Source organism: Bos taurus, chromosome 2, assembly GCF_002263795.3.
Source record: "Bos taurus isolate L1 Dominette 01449 registration number 42190680 breed Hereford chromosome 2, ARS-UCD2.0, whole genome shotgun sequence".
NCBI lineage: Eukaryota > Metazoa > Chordata > Mammalia > Artiodactyla > Bovidae > Bos > Bos taurus.
The window spans coordinates 104,655,240-104,680,059 of NC_037329.1; the positions used below are offsets into that span (position 1 = coordinate 104,655,240).

General features: G+C 51.8%; 1 protein-coding gene across 2 annotated transcripts; it reads right to left on the bottom strand.

The window, feature by feature from the left end:
* Nucleotides 1-935: 935 nt before the first annotated feature.
* On the bottom strand, nt 936-24,618 carry IGFBP5 (insulin like growth factor binding protein 5). 2 transcript variants are annotated; one of them, XM_010802317.3, is made up of 4 exons: nt 23,479-24,618; nt 8,401-8,630; nt 7,984-8,154; nt 936-5,565 (listed from the first exon to the last, which is right to left on the bottom strand). In XM_010802317.3, exons 1-4 carry the CDS (start codon nt 23,810-23,812, stop codon nt 5,434-5,436), a joined length of 867 nt encoding a protein of 288 aa, XP_010800619.1. In that variant the 5' UTR covers nt 23,813-24,618; the 3' UTR covers nt 936-5,433. The 2 variants fall into 2 exon arrangements, with proteins under 2 accessions (XP_010800619.1, NP_001098797.1); NM_001105327.2 differs by having other exon boundaries at nt 5,297-5,565; nt 7,984-8,103; nt 23,479-23,842.
* Nucleotides 24,619-24,820: the final 202 nt, after the last annotated feature.

Here is a 24,820-nt window from a genome sequence, read left to right on the forward strand (position 1 = left end):
ACTCGGACGGGGCAGGGTAAGGTCTGGGCTGGGCTGAGTGGAGATGCCCCCAGCCTCATTCCCCCGCTGTGCCCACAGACAGAGACCCTTGTTGGGGGCAGTCAGGGGAGTACAGAAAGGGCGGTGCCTACTGTGGACTCGCAGATGAAGAAGGGACATGGAGATGGGGAGAAGAGTCTGAGAGGAGAAGGGGCCAGAGGAAGGAAGGGCGGACGGTAGGAAGTGTGCACTCTGTGTCGATGGAGGGTTAGCCATTTCATAACATTCCTCTTCACTGGGTGGAAATGGCGGCTGGGAGCTGGGCAGAAGCAGGAGGTAGGATTCACCTCGACCAGAGGTTCCCAGGAGTTAAGATCTTGCGAGGACCATTCTAGCAATGCCTTCCTTAAAGTCCTACCTGAGAAGAGACCCATCCCTTGCTTAAGAGTCAATTAAGATCACTTTTCTTTAGGGACTTCCCTGGCGGTCCAGTGGTTAAAAATCTGTCTTTCGATGCAGGGGTCTGGGGTTTGATCCCTGGTCCGGAAACTAAGATCCCATATGCCAGAGGCAACTAAACCCGTGTGCCGCCACTAAAGAAACCTTGAGAAAGCCTTTGCGATGTAGCAAACACCCAGCGAAGCCAATAAATAAATAATAAGATGACTTTCTTTAGCAGCAGGAGCTAAGCTTAAGTGGTAATAATGGTAATAGCCCGAGTGGTACCAGCAGCTGACCCCGCAGGACCACTGGCCCTCTTAATGCCGTGTGTACTCACTGCAAAGGTTTTGAAGAGCTAGAGAAGGGGGCACCGGAGTGCCAGGTGGGAGGGAGGGCCGGGGGCGCCTCTGGAGGGTGCAGGCCTGCATCCTGCCTCCACTGGTCCCTTCTTTTTCTCCTTGTCCTCTCTCCCTTCGCCTACCTTCCCTGGGCCCGAGGAGGAAGCTGAGGCAGGCTAACTGAATGCATAACTTTATTAAATAAATGCTTTGTCACGATAAAAGACAAAGATCGAGGAGTAACATAAATTATAAGTTGAATAAATAGTATACAGCAATCTTCACTTCTTTTAATAAAACGTGAGATCCTCAGGGGTTTTTCGTTTTGTTTTATTTCCTTAGGTACAAAACACTAAACAGGAGGTGAGCTCGTCCACATTCAGCGATTGTTTTCCCCCCGCTTTTTCGGATTTTTTTTCTTTCCACAAACAAGTTTCGTTTGCTGGTTAATTTTTTTTTCATCCTTTTCACCAGTAAAGATTATGAGCATTTATTTAAAAACAGGAAAGTCAAAAACAAAAAAAGAGGAGAGAATAGCACTATGGTATGTATGTATGTCAAACTATAAAGAACTACAGTAATATGTGCTGTGATTATTGCTGTCTAAAAACAAACAAACAAACCGGTAGGCAACTCGGAATCTGAAGGAATCTTGTCTGACAACTGTCTATCCGTGTGGGCTACTGTGTGATTGGTGGTGGTTGTGGACGGTCCGGGACTAGGGCTGGTGGCCGGGGACCAGAGAGGTGGGGTGAATGGGTGCACAGCGGTTGCCCCCCACCTCCCCTTTCCTCCACCCAAAAAAGTTAGAGAGGAGGCCAGAGTCTGTGGAAATGGCTAAACTATATACTCCATTAGGGAACCAAGAAAGGATGCTTAAAAAAAGACACCAAAAACCTACAAGAAAAAAAAAGTAGAGAAAAGTGCAAAATAAGTCTTGCACTTTAGTGGTTTTAAAAACAAAGACAGTACAACGCCCATACAACCACCTCTCAAAATACAGCCTCCTCAATCTAGGAAGCCAACTGTGTCTTCTCCAAGACTGGGCGTTGCTTCTCCTTGGCCCACTCCTCTCTGCAATTCCCATCTGAGCTGGAGCCCTTGTAGGGGCTGAGTGGATGGAGGTGGGGCACTGCCCCACATGGAGGGGGGGCTTGGTGGCCGCATGGTAGCCCTGTGGCTGCTGATGAACTGGGCAGTGGGAGAGTGGTGGTCCAGGCCCGCTTCCCCAGGGGAGGTTGGCCCCACTGGGTTACCATGGAGACCACAGAGGTGGTGATGGGAAAATGGTGAGGAGACAGGAGGTGGGACCACGCAGGGCCTCCGTCATTCTCCGAGTTGGGGCTGAATGTCTCCAGGCCTGTCTCTCCAGGCCTGGCTGTCTGAGAAACTTCCAAGTCTCTTCTGTCCCAGACCGCCTGCTTTCCCCGGGTTGAGGTGGGGCAGGGGCTCAGTCCTGGCTGGGACCCCCTCAGTCACCTGGCCGCAGTGGTGGAGACGGTCTCCTCTGCTAGAGTGAGGCCTGAGTCAAAAGGAGATGGGAAGAGACCTCCTGTTGGCACTGTAGGCCAATGTTTAGATTTGAGGCCACAGAAAACCTGGAGCCTGAGGCCTCTGGGTGAGCAGACAGTGGCCAACAGGGAGCCGGGGGTCAAGAAGGTCCCTGCTTGGAACTTCACAGCTGGCAGCTTGCCACACCTGCCTGCTCACCATCTTGCCCAGAGAGGCCTCACTTTCCTCCATGATTCCCTCCCCCTGGACTCCCACCCTGGGCTCTGCCTGAAGGTCCAGCATCCTGTACGGAGTGGCCAGAGGATCAGAGTCTCCCCGCCCCCTCTGCAAGCAGTAGAGAGAGACTCACAGATTTGGGGTTGTCAGTGTGAGCTCTGGAGATCTGAAGACAGGGGTTGCGTTAAAGCAGGCCCTAACCCCCCACCTTGTGGCTGACTGCAAAGAGCCCATGGAAGGAGCTGAGGCCCCTTCAAAGTCCAGTAAACAGCGGGAGGAAAAGACAGCCCCCTCTCAGGAACCAGGAACTGGGTCCAGGCCTTGGGGGGAGGTGGTGGGGTGGGGTCTGCAAATTCCTGGCTCAGTCTTTTCTTAGGGGGAATGGCACCCCAGTATCCACATGGCAATCCCAGTTTAGGCGACTGCTGAAGATCCAGAGAAAGGATGGGCGGAGAGAAGAGTGAAGTGGGAAAGGCTGACGATACTGGCCTAAGACGTTGAAGTGTGGGTCGCGGGTTTGGGGACAGTGGCACAGGGAGGGGCCACGTGGACACACAGCACGTCAAGGAAGTCCTCACTGCCATCCCCATCAGGCCCCTGTCCAGTGGAGATCGATGCCTCTCCCATTCCAGCCGACTGTCCACTCTGGGGGAGCAGGGGACACTCCCCTACCGAATCCCAGGGCTGCAGGCTTGCCACCAGCTAAAACGTTTCTGCTCCTTAGCTGCCCCTCTTCACTGTCCCCAAGTTCGATGCTGGAGTAGTCTCCACGGTGTCATGTCGTTGGGGAAGAGTGGAGTGAGCTGCGTTCACAGCGAGAGAGGGTGTCCTTTGCTGTGTCCAAGCCCCGTCTCCTGGCCAGAGTTCTCCATCAGGGCTGCCCATTTGTTGCAGGGGTGGGGGGAATCAGTGGACAATGGGAGTTTTCTTGGTTCAGAATCTTGGCTGCCCCAAAGCATCCATTCACTGCTTGTCCTGCGCCTTTCTGCCATTTCCCACCCCAGGAAGGAAGCTGCAACAGGCCAGGGTAAGACCAAGAGCTTGAAAGCCTCTCCAGCCTCCGTCCCTTACTGCAGGGTGAAGGTGGGCAGGTGAGCTCGTAGACTTGTCCCTTGCAAACCACGGCCTCTGCTTATCCTTGTTCCTGTCCTTCTCTGGAAAGTTCCTCACCTTCTCTGGCTCACAGGGCTAGGTTAAACTCATTTCTCTCTTACAACCTGTTTCCTTTTCTTCTTCTTAAACCTCTCTCCTTCTTAAATCCCAGAGGGCTTATCAGGTGGGGACCCAGGGAAGTGTCTCTTGGCTTTGTCCCCTCTTCTTTTTGCTTTGCTCCAAAGCTAGGATGGGGCAGTCAGCCCTCTGTCTCTCCAGCTGTCTGCCCTTCTCTCCATCTACTCTGGCCTGAACAATCACTTTTATTGTTTCCCCGTATTTACACTTTTCACCTCCATCTCCCTCTTTGCCATCTCTCATTTCAGTCTCTCTCCTGCTCTGCCAGCATGAAGGCTGAGGGAGGCTTTCCAAATGCAGGGTCTGTCCAGATGAAATAAAAAAGCTGGGCAGGACCAGGGGGTTGAGATTGGACCGATTGGGTTCTCTGGGTGTAGGGTCCAGAGACAGTAACTTCCCAAGGGTCTAAAGGTGAATGTGACGTCCTGGGAGCTTGGTAGGTGCACTGTTGGGTGTGGTCACCGACCTGGCTTGGTGGTACATGAACACACGTGCACATGGGAAATCATGAAAAAAAAATCCAACACAGTGTCCCACAGAGGGCTGAGTTTGCTGCCGCTCATGGGATGCAGGCAAAACTGGTTTTATGGGTTGTGTTAGAAGAACATGGGTTTTCTTGGTTTCCCCAGAATAAGGACGCTCTTCAATGCCCCCAGAGGAACTACTTGGAAAAGTTAATGCAAACCTTTGACAGAAAGGAAGGAAGAAAGGGGTAAAAAAAAAAAAAAAGAAAGAAAATAGACTTATATGCCTATATATGACTATATGGAGCCTTGTAGATAAATACAAGCCCACTTTTTTTTCAGCCTATCCTCCCCCACAAAGGCTGCGCTAGCTGTGAATTGGATGCAATGAAGGGCTGAAACCACAGACTTCATTCGGCGCTGAGTTTTAGCTACCCTGGAAGCACATGTCTTCCCACTATCAGAGTGTGGATTGATTTCTCAGAGGCTGCATGGGGAGTGAAATATGCACACATACTTCATATTCATGGATCTGCTTTAGGAACACCTACCATCTAGTATCACTCAGTTATGAATCTGCCTTGTGTTGAGAAGGATGGAATGCATCTTTGTCTTTGTAAATTGGAGGGAGAGAGAACACAGTGCCGAGGTGGGAAGAGAGCAAGGACAGGGTTTGAGCCGTGTGAGCTGCTGGCTGCAGGAGGAGATTGATCCAGGAGAGGCACTGACGCCTGCTGTCTGTTTCTCTCTCCCCCTGTGACCCATCCGAGCTGGGCAAATTCCAAGTGTGGCATCAAAGGCCACACCCAGGGCCACACCTGCTTCTGCCCAGATGGCTTCCCCACTCGGGCCAGGGCTGGATGTAAAGATGGATGCTTCTGGCCCAAGCTCTGTTTCTCCTCCTCGTGACTACTCATCCTCCCCTCTCTTACACACTTCTGCTTTCCTCCCTTCTCTTTCTCTTGTTCTTCCTCTCTTGCTCCCCGTGTTCATTCAACTTGCCTCAAAAAGAAAACCTTTTTTTTAAAAGGGGGGGTCTCCTTAGCTTTTCACATCTCTGTTGTTGCCGTTTTCAAAGTTGCGACCTTGCCAGAGATTCCGAGGTCCTCAGTTTCCTCAAATAGATAGATATATGTATTTTTTTTTTCCCTTACATGAGATGAAATGAGTGGCGTCCTGGGGTGGAGGGAGGCACTGGCTGGAGTCGGGGCTGGGGGTGGGATGGGGTGAGGGAAAGACGGGGAGGGGACGCGTCACTCAACGTTGCTGCTGTCGAAGGTGTGGCACTGAAAGTCCCCGTCCACGTACTCCATGCCCGGCAGCTTCATCCCGTACTTGTCCACGCACCAGCAGATGCCACGCTTGCGGCCACGGGAAGGTTTGCACTGGGGTGGGCAGAGGGACAGGCCGTGAGCGTGGCTGTACCCTGAGGCTCTGCTCCTCCCTGACCCTTTGCCTTCCCTGCCCCAAGATAGACTCTCATCCCCAAAGAGTTGAGGGCACTGTATCACTGACTCAATGGACATGAACTTGAGCAGACTCTGGGAGATGGTTAAGGACAGGGAGCCTAGCGTGCTGCAGTCCGTGGCGTGATGACTTAGCGACTGAACAACATCAACACCCACCCCTTGGGGTTCTGGTGTCTGCACTGCATGGGACAACCCGGGGAAAGGTGTCATTTAGGCAGTCTGTCCCTGGCTAGCTCTTGCAACTCTGTCTTGCGTCACCCAAAACAAGTTGGTTTATTTCTCCAACTTGGTATTCTCCAGAGAGCAACATAACCTGATCATGATCATGACGATGATAGTGATAATAAATTAGATTCTTAAATAACGTGGTGGTGGTTGAGTCACTAAGTTGTGTCTGACTCTTGTTCCTCTGTCCATGGGATTCTCCAGGCAAGAATATTAGAGTGGGTTGCCATTTTCTTCTCCAGGGGATCTTCCCGACCTAGAAATCAAACCCAGGTCTCCTGCAATGCAGGCAGATTCTTTACCGACATATCTGGTTTCCCTTGGAGCTCAGCTGGTAAAGAATCCACCTGCAATGTGGGAGACCTGGGTTTAATCCCTGGGTTGGGAAGATCCCCTGGAGAAGGAAAAGGCTACCCACTCCAGTATTCTGGCCTGGAGAATTCCATGGACTGTATAGTCCCTGGAGTTGCAAAGAGTCAGACACGACTGAGTGATTTTCACTTTCACTTTCTTTACTGACTGAGTTATGAGGGAAGCCCATTAAATAATAGTAATAGTAATAAAAGGTATCACTTGTGTAGCTGTACCATATACAAGACACCACTTAACACTTAACTATACTGTAGATACTGTTCTAAGTGCTTTGCCAAGATGAGTTCATTATTCCTCATAATCATGTGAGAACAACAGATACAATTATTCTCCATTTTACACGAGGAACTGGAGCCAGAGACATTAACTGACTGGTAAGAGGACACAGCTAGTAAGCAGGACACCGAAGGATTCACCCAAAGTTGCCTGGCTCTTGATTCCTAACTTAGATGTTGTTGTTGTTTACTCACTAAGTCGTGTCTGACTCTTTGTGACCCCATGGACTGTAGCCCATAAAGCTGCACTGTCCATGGGATTTCCCAGGCAAGAATACTGGAGTGGGATGCCATTGCTTTCTTTAGGGGATCTTTCTGACCCAGGGATTGAACCTGTGTCTCCTTCAGTGGCAGGTGGATTCCTTATCCCTACACCACCATCTAAGGGAACTTAGATGCTGGGTGACTTTATGGAGCATCTGAGTCACCCAGGGGGGAACTTGTTGAAAACCCAAGTTCTCAGAGTCCACCCCAGACCTACTGATCAGAAACTCTGGGGTGGGACCCAGCAATCCGTGTGCTGCTGATGCCCTACTGTGTACTCCTTAACAAGCTTAGATGACTGGTTAACAAAGGGTAGCCTGGCTGTGAATGGGTCACAAAATTATTTCACGAGGTACATGGTAAAAACATATTTTAGTCATGCGTGTGTGCATGCTAGGTCGCTTCAGTCATATCTGACTCTTTGCGACCCCATGGACTGTAGCCCGTGAGGCTTCTCTGTCCATGGGATTCTCCAGGCAAGAATACTGTAGTGGGTTGCCATACTCTCCTCCAGGGGATCTTCCTGACCCGGGGATCCAACCCATGTCTCTTGCGTCTCCTGTATTGGCAGGTGGGTTCTTTGCCACTAGCACGACCTGGGAAGCCCCATATATTTATGGAAGTGTATCAGAAAATAACATACACAGCACAGGCTGTGAGACAGTGATAGAAAGTTTCCTTTTAGATGGACTCATGTACCTATGGTGACTCATTAAAACATGAGTAGATTACAGGGTAAGCAGGAATGGGGTCAGTCATGATTGTGGGAAGAAAGGGTACTAGTGTTTTGGGACAGTACAGAAATCCAGGCATTTAGAGGTGGAGATTTGGTGGCGTCAGTGGTAAAGAACACACCTGCAGTGCAGGAGACATAAGAGACTCAGGTTCCATCGTGGAGGAGGGCGTGGCAACCCACTCCAGTATGCTTGCCTGGAGAATCCCATGGACTGAGGGCCCTGGCGGGCATGGGGTCCACAGGGTTGCACAGAGTGGGACACGACCGAAGCGACTTAGCGTGCATGCCCTGAACATGGGATATGGGATGGGGCATGCCGGCTTTCTTTCTTTTTTTTTTCCCCAAGTTTTACTGGAGTCGAGTTGATCTACAGTGCTGTACAGGTGTACAGTCTCTTCAGTAAGCGGAGCTGCGGGCACTGGATGGACCTGCTTTCTCTTATAGAGAAGGAGCTTCACGTACCTGCTTTCTCTTGTAGAACCCTTTGCGGTCACAGTTGGGCAGGTACACGGCGCGGGGCACCATGCGCGGGCTGGCTTTGAGCTCCTGCAGGGACGCCTCCATGTGCCTGCGGCAGGGCCCCTGTGTGCGGATCGGAGGCGTGAGAGGCGTGGCCAGACCCCAGGGAGTCACCTAGACGTGCAGAATGCAGTGGCCGAGGTGTGTGGGTCAAGGGTCTGCACGGAAAGTCACCACCTTTTGTCGAGATTAGGTGCTACCCAAGGTCTTCCTCTGCCTCCCCTGCCATTACCCCTGGGCGTATCAAGTGCTACCACACATGCTCATTTAGATAGCTGGGGGCCAGGTTAAAAGCTGCAGGTGGCAGAGACTGAGGGTGTGGATACAGAGGGAGATGGAGAGAGGGTCCTTGAGCCTCACCTGCTCAGATTTCTGTCTCATCTCAGGCGCGGAGATGACCCGGGGATGGGCAGTGTTCTCAGCTCCTCCCACGAACTTGGACTGGGTCAGCTTCTTTCTGCGGTCCTTCTTCACAGCCTCGGCCTTCAGCTCGGAGATGCGGGTGTGCTTGGGCCGGAAGATCTTGGGCGAGTAGGTCTCCTCTGCCATCTCGGAGGTGGTGGGCTCCTCGTGCTCACGGGAGTCTCTTTCTGTGGGGAGAAGCGGATGGAGGATTAGCGTCTGCCAGCTGAGACCCAACCGTGTGGATCCCAGAACTCCAACCTTTGGAGCAAGGAGACAGGCTCTCTGCACCCCGACGGGGCTGCCCAAACTGGGGAAAGGGGAATGAGAATCAGGATACGAGCCAACACGCCTGTGAGTGGTGGGAAGTCCAGTAGAGCAAGGTAAGGGTGACTTCGTGGAGTAGGAGAGTGCTGGGAAAGTCAAGCTGATACAAGGAGGGAAGTGACGCAGGAGGAAGAGGGAAGTCTGGGGGCAGGGAAGGGACTTGTTTGCTGGGAAGTAGAAATGGAAGTTAGTCGCTCAGTCCTTCCGACTCTTTGTGACCCCAGGGATTGTAACCTGCCAGGTTTTTCTGTTCGTGGAATTCTCCAGACAAGAATACTGGAGTGTGTTAGCCATTCCCTTCTCCAGGGGATCTTTCCAACCTAGGGATTGAACCCAAGTGTCTTGCATTATGGGCAGATTGTTTACCACCTGAGCCACCAGGGAAGGCCCTGTCTGGTGGTGGTGGGTGGGGAGCTGGCTAAATAGATGGGGGAAGTGGCTGGAGGTGGGGCTGAGGTGTAAGAACACCATCTGGAGGTCGAGGCTGTCAGAGGAAGAGGAGTTGCCAGGGCGTGGACAAGAGGCCAAGTCCATCCTCTAGTGAGATCTGCCTGCTTTTGGAACTGCTGGAGTTGAGATACATCTGCATTTGGGGAACCGAGGGCAGGAGGGCCCTGGGGTGTCTGGACTTGCAGGGTGTGGGGAGGAAATCATAGGAGAAACAGGAGGAAGGGACCCCGGAGAGCCAGAAATGTGGGATCCGGAGGGGATCAGTGCAGGCGGGTGGGGGTAGGGGCATGGAAGCCTGAGGCCTTGCTCCCTGCTCAGAGCTGGCGCTGAGCTCTGTGACCTGGGACATAACAACTCCCGGCCAAGAGAGGCAGACAGCTGGCTGGGGCTGGAGTGGTTATATATAGCAGTGACTTGGTGACAGTCTATACTTAGCTGACTTATGACCTTTAAAGAACTAGGACTTTGTTCATTTATTTGTCGATCTTTTAATTCCACCCCTCATCCCCCCAGCCTTTGGCTTTTTCTTGGTCCACAGATTTCCATGAAATTCTCCTCTCACAGGCACCCTCCCCTGGGTCCCTCCTCTCAGCTCCCTGACCCCGACCAGACCTGGATTGCTCTTCCCAGGTGGGCAGGGCATGGCCAGGATGCCCAGGGCCAGAGCAGGTGCAGGGCAGGATGGGCGGGGGCAGGGAGCCCTGTCTTCCCTGCTTTCTTTTCTTTCTCAATTCTGGAAAAAGAAAATTGGGCTTTGGGGTGGCCCTGGAAAGTGAAAGTGTTAGTTACTCTTTGTGACCCCATGGACTGTAGCCCGCCAGGCGCCTCTGTCCATGGGATTCTCCAGGCAAGGATACTGGAGTGGGCAGCCATTCCCTTCTCCAGGGGATCTTCCTGACCGAGGGATCGAACCCCAGTCTCCTGCATTGTAGGCAGGCTCTTTACCATTTGAACCACCAGGGATGAAGGGAAATCCTCCTCTTACTGGGCTCCCCAGGAGGCGAGAAGAGGTGTGGAGAGGGAGCAGTTTGGTGAGAAGACAGTTGCATATCCCCAGGGCAGGAGTTCTCAGCCCAGGGGAAGTTCCAGGTGTGTGTTGAGGGAGGCATTTGGAGACCTGGCCTCACCTGGTCAGGATGGCAGGTGGCAGAAAGCACCCGAGCACCCGTTTGTCCCTGGGCTCAGGGTTTGTCAGATTTAATCGAATGGATGTCCAGCATTTATGCCCCTTGAGGGAAGCTCCCCACCCTAAAGAAGCCTCCAGAGGTGTGCAGTGTTCTGGGTGGTTGGCTGATCTGGGTATTTATCCACAGGAGAAGAAGAGAAGTAGTTTCTGGAGAAGAAGGTGGGAGAAGACACATGGCAAAAGAGTGGGCAGGCTCTCCCCGAAGAGAGCCCAGCACCAGGATCTCTGTCCCCTTCTGGCCTTTCACTCCCTCTTCCCACCATGTCCTGCCCTGGGCTCTGCCTCTACTTTATCAAAACCCGCTGGGATGATGAACTAGCACGGTGATGCACTGGGTCTGTAGAATGGAGCCCTCTGGGGATTAGCTGACAGAGTGAGGTTGTGGCATAAACCAGCTTTTCTTGGTAGTGGGATGAGCTGCGATGGGGGTAGGAGGCAGGGTGCAACAAGCTGATTTGGGGGACTCTGTACAAAGTGAAAGATTAGGGCTCTGTTATCTAGTAACTCAGGCCCAAACCTGAGGCTCCGATCTGGAAGAAGTAGGTGAGGAGAGGAAAAGCTGACCATGGCCTGGTCCCATCTTACTGAGTGAGCTGACACGTCACTCAGTCTCCCTGGACATCACCAAGCATCCTGACTGTCACCTGAGTGGTGCGGTAGGGGAGACGGCAAGAGGTGGCTGCCATTGAAAGGTTGGGAGCATTGTGGGGGTGCACGGCCACCCCTTCCCCAGTCAAGATTGTAACCAGATGAAGGGAGGGGAAGTAGGGCCAGACAGCCGGGTGCTGACCAGTGCGTGGAAGAAGGGTGAGCTTTCCCCTGGGGCCACAAGTGCATGCTTCCATCCCAGTGGTGCTCTTTCTAGTTCTTAAAGACATCTGGGGGGAGGGTGCCACTCACGGCCCTCTGGCCACCTGTTGTCTCCCTTTGGTCAGAGGGTGTCATCCTCCAGATGCCGTTGCACCTTCCCTTATGGAGCTTCTGGCTCTGGCTTTGGTGGTCGTGCAAGTACATTGGCTAATGCCCCCCACCCCCCACCCCACCATCGGCAGCTCTTCTGAAGACTCTTCATATTTTAGGATCTTCAAGAAGTGCTGTGGGCTGCCCTGAACCTGGAGTCACCTTTCCTGGGAGGAGGATGGGCTGTTCACAACAGTTCAGGAAACTTTAGGGCAGTTTACTGAGGCCTCTCTCGTCTTTCCTGTGAAGGTGTTAGCCTTGAGACTAAGCAAGGACAATACCGGGGAACAAAACGTAGATTCTTGTACCTTTTCTGTGTTAGTCGCTCAGTCATGTCTGACTCTTTTTGATCCCATGGACTGTGGCTCACCAGGCTCCTCTGTCCGTGAGGATTCTCCAGGCAAGAATACTGGAATGGGTTGCCATTCTCCAAGGAACTCCAGATACGTTTGCAAACCCTCTGTCCTCCCCCTGGCTTCACCAAGGCAGGGTTCCCTCCCCAGTTTGCAGTCTCTTTGGCTGCTTCTGAAGGGCAGGCTTAAAGTTTTGATGTGCCTCCCAGGTTTTGGTGCCACTTAACCCCATGGGACCTATTACTTAGGCAGCGGGAGAGTCAAGTATCAGATACTAATCAGGGTCTTGTGGTCACCTGTAGGTTCCAGAGAGACAGCGGAAAGTTGGATTGGAGCCAGGGCAGGAGCCTGGAATATTAAAGGGCTGGAAAGTAAGACTGGAGCTGGGATGCCAGAGCCAGCTAGTCCTACTCAGCTGCTGTGTGGCCGAGTCATAAACAGGCTTGCAATTTTGGAAGGGTTTAAATTTTAGATAACTCAAGAAGGCACAAGTAGACTGGCAGCTCCTGAGCTGTTTCATCAAAAGAAAATGAGTCAGGGTTGCAAAAGGATTTAGGACTTCCTGGTGAAGTTGCACTGCACGTGAATAGCAGTCTCTCAGGTACTTAACAATGCCGTAGGTTCTGGAACTCAGTCGACTGGCAGGTCAGTACCTGCATATGGCCAGTAGGTGGCGGAGGAGACTGATGGCTGCAGAACAGGCTTCCTTGTAGGAACCGTAAGCGGTTTTAAAATCTGGAACTTTTTGTGGTCTCCTTCTCTTACTTCTCTGACCACCACCCCAGCCTTCCCCTCTCAGCATGCATTTAGAGTCAGGAAGATGGACGTGCATAGACTGGGAAGGACCTACGTGAGGCCAGGGATGGCGGGGAGGGGACAAGGCCATCAGTGTGTAAACCCCGGCTGTTTCCTTAGTCAACAATGCAAGCATAATGATGAGGTAAAGAAGGGAAGCAGATCTAGGACTTCCCTTCCTATGTCCTTTTGAAAGGATTCTGCAGCGAGCGTTCACTGTTGTCCCCTTCTCTGGGAAGCTGTGGAGACAGGACCCTTTAATTCAGTGTCTTAAGAAAGCAAGGGCTCTCACAGCATCCTGATAGTTATCTTTAGGCTGAGTTCTGATTCTCTGCTCTGTTCTGCCCCTAGTCTTGCCAGCTGGCTCTCTGATGGTCCCAGCCCTGCCGTGTTAGGGCAGCCAACTCAGTTTCTGCTTCATCCTAAGATGCTGCCCATTCATACTGATACAACAACATGCACTGAGGCACCAGCCTTGGCAACGCGAGAAGCTGCTTGAGGACTGTGTCATCCTCGTGTCCCAGTGAACCTTCTTTTTTTTTTTGCTGTGCAGCTTGTGGAATCTTGGTTCCCCAACCAGGGACTGAACCCAGGCCCTGGCAGTAAAAATGCTGAGTCCTAACCACTGGACCACCAGAGAATTTCCCCAGTGAATGTTGAGGGTGTCTGGGTGCAGGCCCAGCTGCTGCGGACTCAGACGCATCCCCAGTTGGGGGAGAGCACTACTCCTCACAGCACAAGTGCCGATGCATCTTCCCTCTACAAGCCCACCATGGAGACCTGCTGCTGTAACTGAAACTACAATCGAACTTTCTACCCTGGGGCTCTTAGTTCTACCCTGGCACCATTAACAGCCCAGCCTGGTGGTTGTTTCCCACGCTATCTTGACTTAATAGTCAAAACTAGAGAAAAACGGATGGATCAGATATTGTGACTTTGCTTACAGAAATTGAAGAAGCTGTGGCGTACTTGGAACTCGCAGTGCAGGAAGGATGTAGGGCTTTGCCAGGCCACCTGGACCCGGGAGAGGAAGAGTCTCTTTTTCTTGCCAGAAGGCAAGAGGGATTCGCCCAGAATTTCTCTGCCAGGAATGAAAAGGGGAGCTGGGTTTCCACCAGCTCTCATTTCTAGCTCCCTCTGTGGAATTCAGACAGTCAATGTCTTAAGGGCAGAACTTTGTCATTCATCTTAGCCTCTCCAGCACATAGTCTTCAGTAAAGAATCTGATACTTCAGTAAAGTACTCCATCTTTATGGAGAGATGCGTGAATTGGCTCATGGGACAAAGTGCAGGTCTAGCGGCCGTTCTGCAAGCTGCGATATGTTGGAGCTAAGTGGATGCCCTGGGGGGTCATGTCACCCACAGACCTGCCTTTAAACACAGGAATTTACTACAGAGGGAACAAGGGGCAGAGATGTGGGCCTTAAGAGCAGGAAGAAGTAGGGTCCCCTACATTTACTGGGCTTCTTTGGTCTAAGACTGTGCTGTTGAATATGATAACCAGCAGCCACATGCGTCTATTGAAAAGAATAAATATTAAGTCAGATTACAAATTCAGCTTCTCAGTTGCTTGAGGCACATTTCAAGTGCTCGATAGCCACACGTGGCTGGTGGCTTCCGTGTTGGACATCGATAACTGAGAACACTTCCTTCACTGCAGAAAATTCCACCAGACAGCTCGTCGGAGGGCCCTGATCCGTGCCTGGGAATGGCTGGGTGCTCCGTACTTCCTCCCCACTTTGCCCTGTTTCCTAGCCAACCTGCAGCCTCCTGCTCTTTGCTACAACATGAGGCTTCTGGGAAAATGAGGGATCAACTGTTCACTGTTGAAAAAAATGTGAGACATGTCTCAGCCTCCTGAAGTCTGACCGTTTCCCAGCTGCAGATGCCAAGACACTGAGTTACATTGTGTGTCTCTGCATAAGAAAAAGGGACAGGGACCGTAGGGAGGGCCGTGAAGCCTCCTAGGGGAGCTGCACCATGCCCAGCCCTGCCCATGACATCCCTGACCAGGGCCCACTTTGCCCCAGTCTTTCCTGGAAAATTGTTTTCCTTTGTGGTCAGTAACAGACATGCATATTCTGGGCTCTTTCTTCACCTGAATTATGGGCTAAAAAGGGAAGGAGCATGGACTTTGCAAGAGGAAAAGAAATCCATACAACTGTCATCCAAAGGAACCAGTTGCACCTAGGGAGGAGCTGCAAATAGACCTGCAGAGGGAGTCTTGCTGACTTGGGGTACATGGCCAAGGTGGGGAGCAGATTCAGAGAGTCAGTGACTGGACCTTGAGAGCAATAGGCTTATCCCTCTTAGCTTCTTTACATCCCCCTCTCCATTTCAGGCCAGGAAAACCAACATCTCTATCCTGAGCAGAGAAATAAAGACACCTACAGCAAAGCAGATAAACAGAATCAGGAGTTGGACCACCAGCCCTTGACTGTCAGTCTCCCTTCTTGAGTGGAAGATGGGGCTGCTAACAGTGCTTCACTAAATCCTGGTGCAGGTGTATTTTGCCCTCTCTTAGTTGCTTCCTCCCCTCTCCTTGCCTTAGTCTTCTCATTTGACTTATGGGGAGGATGACAACAGCCCCCTCTTCATAGGGTTATGAGGATTCCATGAGTTGTTACATGCTAGTGAGCTCTCAGTACAGGTCTCTGCCGTTGTAAGGACTCTGTTGCCTCCCACCTCCCCTGTTTCCATCATCAACTAAAAATCTGGTTGCTGTGATACTGGCTGACAGGTGTCTGCTTGTGGATCACAAGGTCTCAGGCGCCTTGGACTGCAGAAAGGTCTGCTGGGAAGCAATGGCTCTACCCTCTCCCCGGGGAGTCTAGGTTGCCAGCCCCAAGTGAGAGGAACTTTACCCAAGTGCTTCTGAGAAGCAGTTTCCACTTAGAGAACACTGCCTGGAAGTTCGTCCCTTGTGTAACCTCATTCCTTCATGCTGCATTAAGGCACCAGGTCTCCTTCCCTAAAGATGGAGAGAGAAAAGCTGACCTACCGCCTTTCACAGTGCAGATGTGGCAAGTGTCAGGTTGGTGACCCTTCCCTAGAATGAGAGAATGGGGTCCCACTCACACATCCTCTAGGTAAAAGAAAGGATCCTCCTCACTTTTTCTCCCTGAGGACGAACTAGGATGCAGGGCCGTGACTCTGGTATACATTTCTTGATCCCTGGGCAACAGCTGGTGATAAATTTACACATGAGAAATATATACTTATGCACAACACTCAGCGTGAGTATCTCTAACCAGGTCTCTAGACTTGGGGAAGGTGGAGCATGCTCAGTAAAAATGTATCTGTTCCCTATACACCCCCCCCCCCCGGGAAGCCTGGCATGCTGCAGTCCCTGGGGTCACAAAGAGTCAGAGACGACTTAGTGACTGAACAACAACAATGCACACCAGAAGGTAATGGAGGAGTGAGGTGGGGAGCAGCCTTTCAATGGGGTAAGGGGAGATAATGAGAGGGAGGAAGTGAGGGGCCATTTCTCCGATCTGGCCACACTCCCACTGGTGACTCATCACGGCCCATTCAGAACAGCACAATTTAGCCAAATTCCCTGGAAAGCCCTGCATGACCAGAAGGGGGCGGCAGGGAGCAGATTGTTTGGACTCTTGTCGAGGATCCCACCGCCCCGCCCCGACCCCAGGCCAGGTCCTCCTAAGAGACTTGCTAGGAGTCAAACAATGTTCTTTTTGGCAATTGAAGCTCAGACTCTTTTCCTTTTTGACTCTTTTGGAGCAGGAGCAGAGAGTGGAGACAGGTTCCCTTCACAGCTGTGGGAGGGGCTTGCTGGTGGCCTTTGCCCTGTCTGGTTAGGTACCCACTAGCCAATGTGATTTTTGACACTAGGGCTTCCCTGGTAGCTCAGACAGTAAAGAATCTGCCTGCAATGTGGGAGACCCATGTTTGACCCTTGGGTTGGGGAGATCCCCTGGAGAAGGGAATGGCTACCCACTCCAGCATGCTTGCCTGGAGAATTCCATGGGCAGAGAAGCCTGGCAGGCTCCAGTCCATGGGCTCAAAAAGAGCGAGACACGACTGAATGACTAACACTTCACTTCACTTCACTTATGTGGCCAGTGGGACTGAATTTTAAGATTTATTTTATTTAAATTAATTTAAATTAGACAACCAATACCTTTGGTTATTGGAAAAGTTGTGAATATGTTTGGGACAACTCAGATATATGAATCTACTTTTTCAACTATAAATCTTATGAAACCTAAAAATACAGATCAACTCTTCCCAATGAAAATTCAGTGTTTGAAGTGTGATGTGCTCTAAATGTAAAATACACCTCAGATTTCAAAGACAATATGAAAGACAATGTAAAATAGCTCATTCATTTCGGTTCAGTTTAGTTGCTCAGTTGTGTCTGACTCTTTGTGACCCCATGGACTGCAGCGTGCCAGGCCTCCCTGTCCATCACCAACTCCCAGAGTTTACTCAAACTCATGTCTGTTGAGTCCCAACCATCTCATCCTCTGTCGTCCCCTCCTCCTCCTGCCTTCAATCCTTCCCAGCATCAGGGTTTTTTCAAATGAGTCAGTTCTTCGCGTCAGGTGGTTCATTAGAATGGCTTATTAAATGGCTTATTAAAATAGCTTATTAGAATGGCTTATTTTGAATCTATATGAATATTATTGCGGATATATTGAAAAGATATACAATTAAATTTCACCTATTTCTTTTTACCTGTTTTTAAAATGTGGCTGTTAGAAAGCTTGAAATGACATTTGTATGTGGCTTATATTGTACTTCAGTTGGACAGTGCTGCTCTGAAGGGTCTGGAATGAGAGGCATCTTCCCTGAGGGACAGGGAGACTGGGGAGCATGCTCAGTACAGCTTTACTGGTACAATCTACACAGTTCAGGATGACGAGGACCCACACAGAACATCACTGCAAGTCAGAATAGGTCACATGGGGCTGGATTCTGAGAGCAAATTCAATTTGGATCTTGCTTCAGGATTTGGCAAGAGAAGGGCTGGTCTCTGATGGTTTAGGATGGGGATCAAAAATGAGATAACCTGGGGCTTCTCTGGTGCCTCAGTGGTAAAGAGTCTGCCTGCCAATGCAGGAGACACAAGTTCGGTCCCTGGTCCTGGAAGATCCCACCAAGAAGGAAAAAAAAATGAGATTACCTATTTATTTTAAGGGGCTTCAGGTGGGTCAGTGGTAAAAAAATCTGCCTGCTGATGCAGGAGATTTGGGTTCAATCCCTGGGTCGGGAAGATCCCCTGGAGAAGGAAATGTGAAACCACTCCAGTATTCTTGCCTGGGAAATCCTATGGACTGTAGCCCGCCAGGCTACTCTGTCCATGGGGTCACAGAGTCCAACACGACTGAGCATGCACATTTATTTTAGAACCCCTTCCAGGACTTCCTTGGTGGTCTAACCCATTGGGAAGAGGGTTTTATCTTATCTGCCTCCTTCTTGGGAATCCCCCAAGGGAGCAGCTGCCACAGCCTCCAAGGTGTGTGAGGATGGCGCTCAACAACTCCTCAGGTCAACTGGAGGCTTCCAGCTATAATCTGGACCTCTCCTCTCCTTCGAAAAAGGCTTTGACTGTGTTAAAAACCCTGGCGATCCTCTCTCTCTGTCTTTCTTATCAACTTTTGTGGCATGTGGTTTTCTCTCTTTGTTTACGATGTGAAAATCCCCCAATCACTCCCTCATCCCACCTAACCCCACCCCAGCTCGGATCTCAACACCTTGCTGCTCCGCTCTGTGGAAGCTCGTGCTGGAGGAGGCTGGTTATCACGGGAAGCCGGCCACTTCTATGCCGAGGGCTCCTTAGAGACTGTGGATTGCTGCTCAGCCAAGGGGCAGTGAGGGCCTGCCTGCCTGCCCACATCAGGATAGCTTCCTATCATTCAGAAAATGAGGTTTGGCACATGGAGCTTGAAGTCTGGGCTGAACAAACCCCTTTCCACCCTCCTTGCCCCCCCCCCCCCCCCCCCCCATCCCACACCAAATCACTCGCCTAAGCCAGCCTTGCCTGTAAGACCATGCAGAAAAAGGGATGGAACAGAACAAGGCTGAAAATAAAGGGGTACTGCTTTCTCCACCTTGGGGCCACTTTGCTTCTCCTCAAACGGAGCACTTCCAGTTCTGAGCTCTTATTTCATCTTCATATCATGCCCCCTCTGCCCCTCCTGCTATGAGATGACAGCATTGGGTAATATTTGCCAAAGGCCTCATTGCAGGTTAGACCAGGCCCAGGCCAGAGCCCCAGGGACTTATGGTAGAAAGCCAGGGAGAGCAGAACTAGGACTAGGAGGGCTAGGCTCAACAAGATTCTAAGACTGAGTTCTAGCCCTGGCTCTGCCTCTAACCCTGCACCTAATTCTAGGCTCGTGACTTGTACTTTGGGCTTCAGCGTCCTTATCTGTAAAATGAGGGCCTGACTGCCAAGATGCTGCGATCATGGCAGGTCCCTTCCAGCTGTAGCATTCTTTGGCCAATACCCAGACAATTCCTGGAGAGACACTCAAACCTAGCTAAGCTGAGTGGCCAGGCAGGAAGGGCTACTTCACCTCTGATAAAGATTCCCAGTCACTTCTTTGGATTTATATTGAAGAAGAAGAAAAAGACATCATAACAGAAACCATGGAAAGAATTGGAGCTGGAAACAAGAATGGAGAATTCTGTGGATAGAGGGAGAGGGGAGTGAAAGCTTAGAACTGTTTTTGTTTTTTTTATTTGCTTATTTATTTTTGCAGATATGTAATAAATCTTACTGTTTTGGAAAACATATTTCCAGGTTACAATTGAAGGACGGTCTCTGGGGATGGTAACTTCTGGACCTACCATAGTAAAAATGCAAAACAGACGTGCAAACAAAACCCCACCAGATAGCATCCATGTCATGGCAGCCATTCTCTGCTTTTCACTTCCGCTTCCCGTGGGACCTCATAGGTACCTGATCTGTTTACAATGTTCTTCCAGTTTCTGCAGGCAGTGGGCCTGGAGTGTGGTGGTCCCTTCTCCAAAATTTTGTTTTCCATACATTAAATAACCCAGAGTTTTAAATACATCGCTCAAGTACAAAGTAAAAGCTTTAGACAAAAATCATCTTCCTGTCCTGCTAGCTTCTCCCGCCTTCCCCGCCTTAATGGGACCGAGGTTTTTGTGGGGATTCCTGCTCCCATGCTCTTTGTTGTAACCTTCTAGTGACCCCTGGCTCCTAGGTCAGCCCGGTCCTCCCTCTGCAGCTGCAAGCCCACCTGCCTGCTCAAATCCAACCCTGAGCCCCAGGACCAGCACAGCTGCTCTGATTGAAAAGCCAAGCCCCCTGGGGGTGTCTTGGGGTTGGGGGATGGAGAAGGGGGTGGGATAGAGAAAGGGGTGGGATAGAGAAGGGGGTGGGATGGGAGGGAGGGATAAGAAAGTAGGGGGGAGAAAAAGAGAAATGGAAAAAAAATGAACTCTCACTGTGGCCAACTGTGTTTGCTCTTCCAGTCTGAGCTGACACAGCAGAAAGAGGAGGAAGGGAGAGGAGGGGGGAGGAAAGAAAAGTCAAGTTAAAAGAGCCCTCTTCTTGTCTTCCCAGTTCCCATTTTGGTTGGCTCAGGGCACAGCCAGCCTCTCAAAGACTTGTTTCAAAGGGAGGGGATACGGGTGGGAAAGGAATCTGGCTCCTTCAGTTTTCCATGATCTTGTTCAATCCAGACACAAATTTGGCCAATAAACCTAACCCTGGAACTTGATTTCAACAGGGCATTTGGACTAGGCTGGGAATGGAAGCCAGGGTGATGGAGGGCCAAACCCCTCAAAGAAGCAAAGGCTGAATGCAATTTTATTTAGGTAATTTTTCTTTCTTTCCGAGAAGCATATTTTCTGCTCTTCCCCTCTCTCTTATTTCTCAATGACAGAACTGAAACCCAGCACCCACTTCTCCCTGTATCCCAAACTTAATGTCTCACAAGCACAAGAGAGATCTTCCAGACCCGGGTAAAGTATGCGGGCCAGTAAAGCCACAAGGCTCCTTCTCCAAAGAATGCCAGAGCAAAGCTCGGTCCTTCCCCGGACTCGACCCAGCTCACCCATATTTATTGAGCTTGGTCCAATAAATAGCTCCAGCCCTCATACACACCGCCCTCTGTTTCTATATCTATCTCTGCCCCTGAACTGGCCAAAATAAAATGCAGGGCCCAGAGCGCTCCCAGGACCCCGCTCGCAGGCGGACTCCCTCTCCCGTTGCCCAGCAACGCGCCTAGCAAAACACCAGTCCCCGCCGGCCCTGCGCTCTTCCTCCCACAAGCTTTGGCGGCTAGCCATCTCTCTCTCCTTTGCTCCCCATTTCTGATTCTAGAAATGGGCTTTGTTGTTGTTGAAAAACCCTACATCTATCTCTCTATACACATATTTTTGGTTATATGTGTATATATACATATATCATCTATGTCTGTCTCTAAATCTACATCGGAAGGGGCAAATTCCAGCTCACACTGCTCGTTATTGGTAGAGAGGCGTGGCGGTGGGAAGTCGGTGGGGGGGGGGGGGGGCGGGGCAGCAATTTTGGCCAAAGGAGCGGACACTCTCCTCCCTCTTCTCTGTTCGTTTTCCTCTCTTTAAGTACTGTCGCTGCACCATCTCCAACTTTTGGGAGACCCACCCAAACTGAAAAACTCCAGCCAGGAGGGCCCACTCCCATCTCATCTGTCCGGGAGGAAGGCATCAGTTCCAGCTACCGGTCAAGGGCAGCCATCCAGCCATCAGAGAGGATCAGGCACCTGCTTTAGGCGAGGTGGAGTCTTTCAGAGGGGTTGGGATGGGGTGGGGGGAGGAGGGAGGCCCCTCCGTGCTTCAAGGCACTTTGAAGGTGGGGGCTGAGGAAGGGGCTGCAGAGAAGTCTAAAGGGCATCTCATCTTGCTTGGGACAATAGCCCTTGTGTGTGTGTTGGGGGGGGGGGGAGGGTTTGGGATTGAATTGGAAAGTTGGATGCGCCAGTTTGCTCTCCCAGCAATTGCGCGCGCTCACCCTCCACACCAACCACATCACACCAACCACACGGCTGGGCAAATAAAAGTGGGGCCAGAATGCGGCCAAGCGATACCTTGCATACTTTCGCTGTGACCGGATTGTTACCCAGAGCTCTCTCTCCCAAGCCAGGAAATCGATTCATGCCTTTTCCCCCCTCGGTGCCCGTGCTAAGCTTTTCCACACCACATCTCACAAGATGAAGGCGGGGGGGGTGGGAGTGGGGGTAGGGGGGTGGGGGGGGGCGGGGCCGCCTTTGAAAATTGGCTCTTAATAAAAATAACTTCACCAACCGTCCTCGGGGGCCTCCGGGGCCTGCACATTGCCCTCTCTCCCTTTTTTGCTGGCCGTAAACTGGAGAAACGCTACCTCTTGCAAAGCTGTACAGACAAAACCTGCAGGATTTGCGGGAATCCACGTCGAGCCCAGGAAAGCTCTCGTACCTCTCTTCTCAACCGCAGACGCACTCCTTTCCTACATGAGAGTGTCTGTAGTTTGCAGTTAAGACAACTCATGTTGGGGTGCTCGTAATGGACGGAGGTAGGAGGGAAGGGCATTGTTCCAGTAAGAAAATACCGTACAGAATAAACACAATTTAGCCAAGTCTTAACTCCTTTGGGGGAGGACCAATGCTCAGAACCCAGACTTTTGTGTACAGTTCATTAAACTTAAAAAAAAAATTAAAATCAAGTAACTTTCCAAGAGGAAGCCGAACTGTTTCAATTGAACAAGCAGCTCTGTCAACCTTTTAAACCCCAGCACTGAGAATTTGGGGGTGGGGCAACCCGGGGGCGGGGCTACGTGGAGGTGGAGGGGAGGCGCCTGGTGTGTGGCTTTTCCGTCTCCGCCCCCTTGATTTTGCATTCTGCGTTTCCAGGGCCCCTCTTCCATTTACACCACACCCACTTGTGATCTGGTTTGAAAGCTCGAGGGGCGACGTGACAGGGTGGGGGATTAGCACTGGAGGGGAAGCTGCAGTGTCTGAATTTCACATCTCTTCTTGTTTCCCAGCCCTTTATCTACCTTTCTTCCTAGGTAAAATCTGAATAGGAGCAGGGGAAAGGAGTTCGATTCAGGAACACCCAGCCCTGGAACATCAAGCCCACCTTTCCTATTCCTTTCCTTCACTCTCCCCACCCCCGACTTACTCCACCTCCCCGCCGCCTCTGAGCTTGCCCAAAGTCACCTCTCCTTTCCTGGGAGGAAAAAGAGATATTTTGCATTTCAGTATGTTTTACAGACGACCAGTCAATCATATCAAGTCAAGAGCAATGAGTGTGCACGTGGGAGGGGCATCAAAGCCCCCGCCCCAAAGGCAAGAGCTACCAAGGGTGCGTGCGTGCGTGTGTTATGTGTGCACGTGAGTGTGCGTGTGCGCCCGAGTGTGTGGGGGGGCGGGGTAGGAGAATAGAAACGTCAAGGAGGGACTGGTAGCGGGGTAGGGGGCTGGGAGGGACAAAGGTAGAATTAGCACCGAAAACCGGTAACGCCTCTCTCTCCAGGTCCCAGTTGAAGCAATATTTTAACAAAAGGCATTTTTTTTCAAGTTCAGAAAAAAACAAACAAAACCTACAACATATTGGGGGTGGTGGAGAGGGAATTGTTCACGTAAGATGCACACTTTCGGACTGGAGATTGAGTACCTGAGGATTTGCATCTAGAGAAGAAATAGGAGCTCAGAGTCACCGTTTAGTCGAGGGGGGAGGGGTGAGGTGAAGAAGGTGGGGGTAGGGACGAGGAGAAGGAGCGAAAACCCGGAGAGGCTCGGCTAGATCGACCCCCGGGGTAGCAGGATCGGCTGGGGCTCCGATTCCGAAGTGCAGGGACCCTCCCCGCCCTCCTCCCGGCCAGCACCCCGGCTCTAAGCCACTTGCTGGGCAGAGCGCGCGGGGCCAGCCTGTCCCGTGCCCCCCCCACCCCCCACCACCCCGCCCGTGCGCCGTGTAGCTGCCTGGCACACGGAGCGCGCTCACCGATCTTGGCTTGCTCGCGGTAGCTCTTTTCGTTCAGGCAAACCCCGCGGCCGTGCAGCAGGGCGTGCAGCGGCTTCTCCTCGTCCTGCCGGGGGAGGCAACGCAGCCCCTGGGCGCAGCGCTCAGTGTAGACGCCGCACGACTGCCCCTCGGCCAGGGCGCAGGTCATGCAGCAGCCGCAGCCCGGCTCCTTGACCAGCTCGCAGCCCAGGGGGCTGGGGGGGCACATGGAGAGGGCTTTCTCGTCGCAGGGCTCGCAGTGCACGAAGGAGCCCAGACCCTGGGCCGATCCCGCACAGGCGGCCAGAAGAAGGAGGACCGCGGTGAGCACCATCTTCTCCGAGTCTCCCCCTTTACCTGGGGCGGGGCAGGAGCGCGAGAGTGCAGGGAGAAAGGGGCCAGGAGGGCACGCGGAGCAATGTTGTTCTTTTTTGAAAAAAATTTCTGGCAGGTAGAGCAGGTGCCCTCCCCCGGACAATTGCAAAATGTAGGGAGCGATGGAGGGCTGGAATGCCTGCAAGCAAGTCTGAATTGCAAAGATTACAGACTTGCAACAGGTAGGGGGAAAGGGAGCAGCGCCAGGTGCACGCAGAGGAATCGGAGGCTGGAGAAACAAATCCCTCTCCGCACGAGTCTGACCTGGTCAGAATTGCGGCGGGGGAGCCAAAAATGGTTCACCCCCAAACAACCACCGGAAAAAAGAGCTCGGAGGCTGTGGAGGAGAGGCAGGTGGCGGGGGGGGGGGGGTGGTTGCGGGAGAAAAATAGATTTCTTCTTCAGAATTTTTAAGATCTCAAAGTACACCCTGCTCCTTTCTAACCCTCAGCTGCCAGCGGCGCGCGGCTGCTGCGGAACAGGTAAGAGGCGGCGGCTGCAGCCGCGAAGGCGGGGGAAAAATGTGGAAATCAAGAAATTAAAAAAAAAAAAAGAAAAAACACACCAAACCCCCTAACACCTCTTTTCTCCCACTCTGCTAGCACCTTTTCGAAATTCGCAGGTTCTGCGTGAAGCCCGAAGAAAGGTGCAAACGGAGGAGAGGGTAGTAAAGAGGAGGGGGAAAAAAAAAAAAGGAAAAAACCCACACCGCTTTGCAGCTCTTTCCTAGCTCTTTTCCCCCCGGCAGAAGTTTCCAAAGAGACTACGGGCTCGGGTTGAGCCGGCGCTTTTAAATAGACGGCCCCTGGCTGGCAGCCAGTTTGTAGCTGCAATTTGAGCTCCCCAACACCCAACCCAGGCAAGTATGCCAAGGAGTACAAGCTCACACGGGGTGGGGGTGGGGAGAGGCCTTCTAGACACACGGGGGCTCCCCTTCGCTGCCTGAACAGCTCCCTCCTCTCCCTAG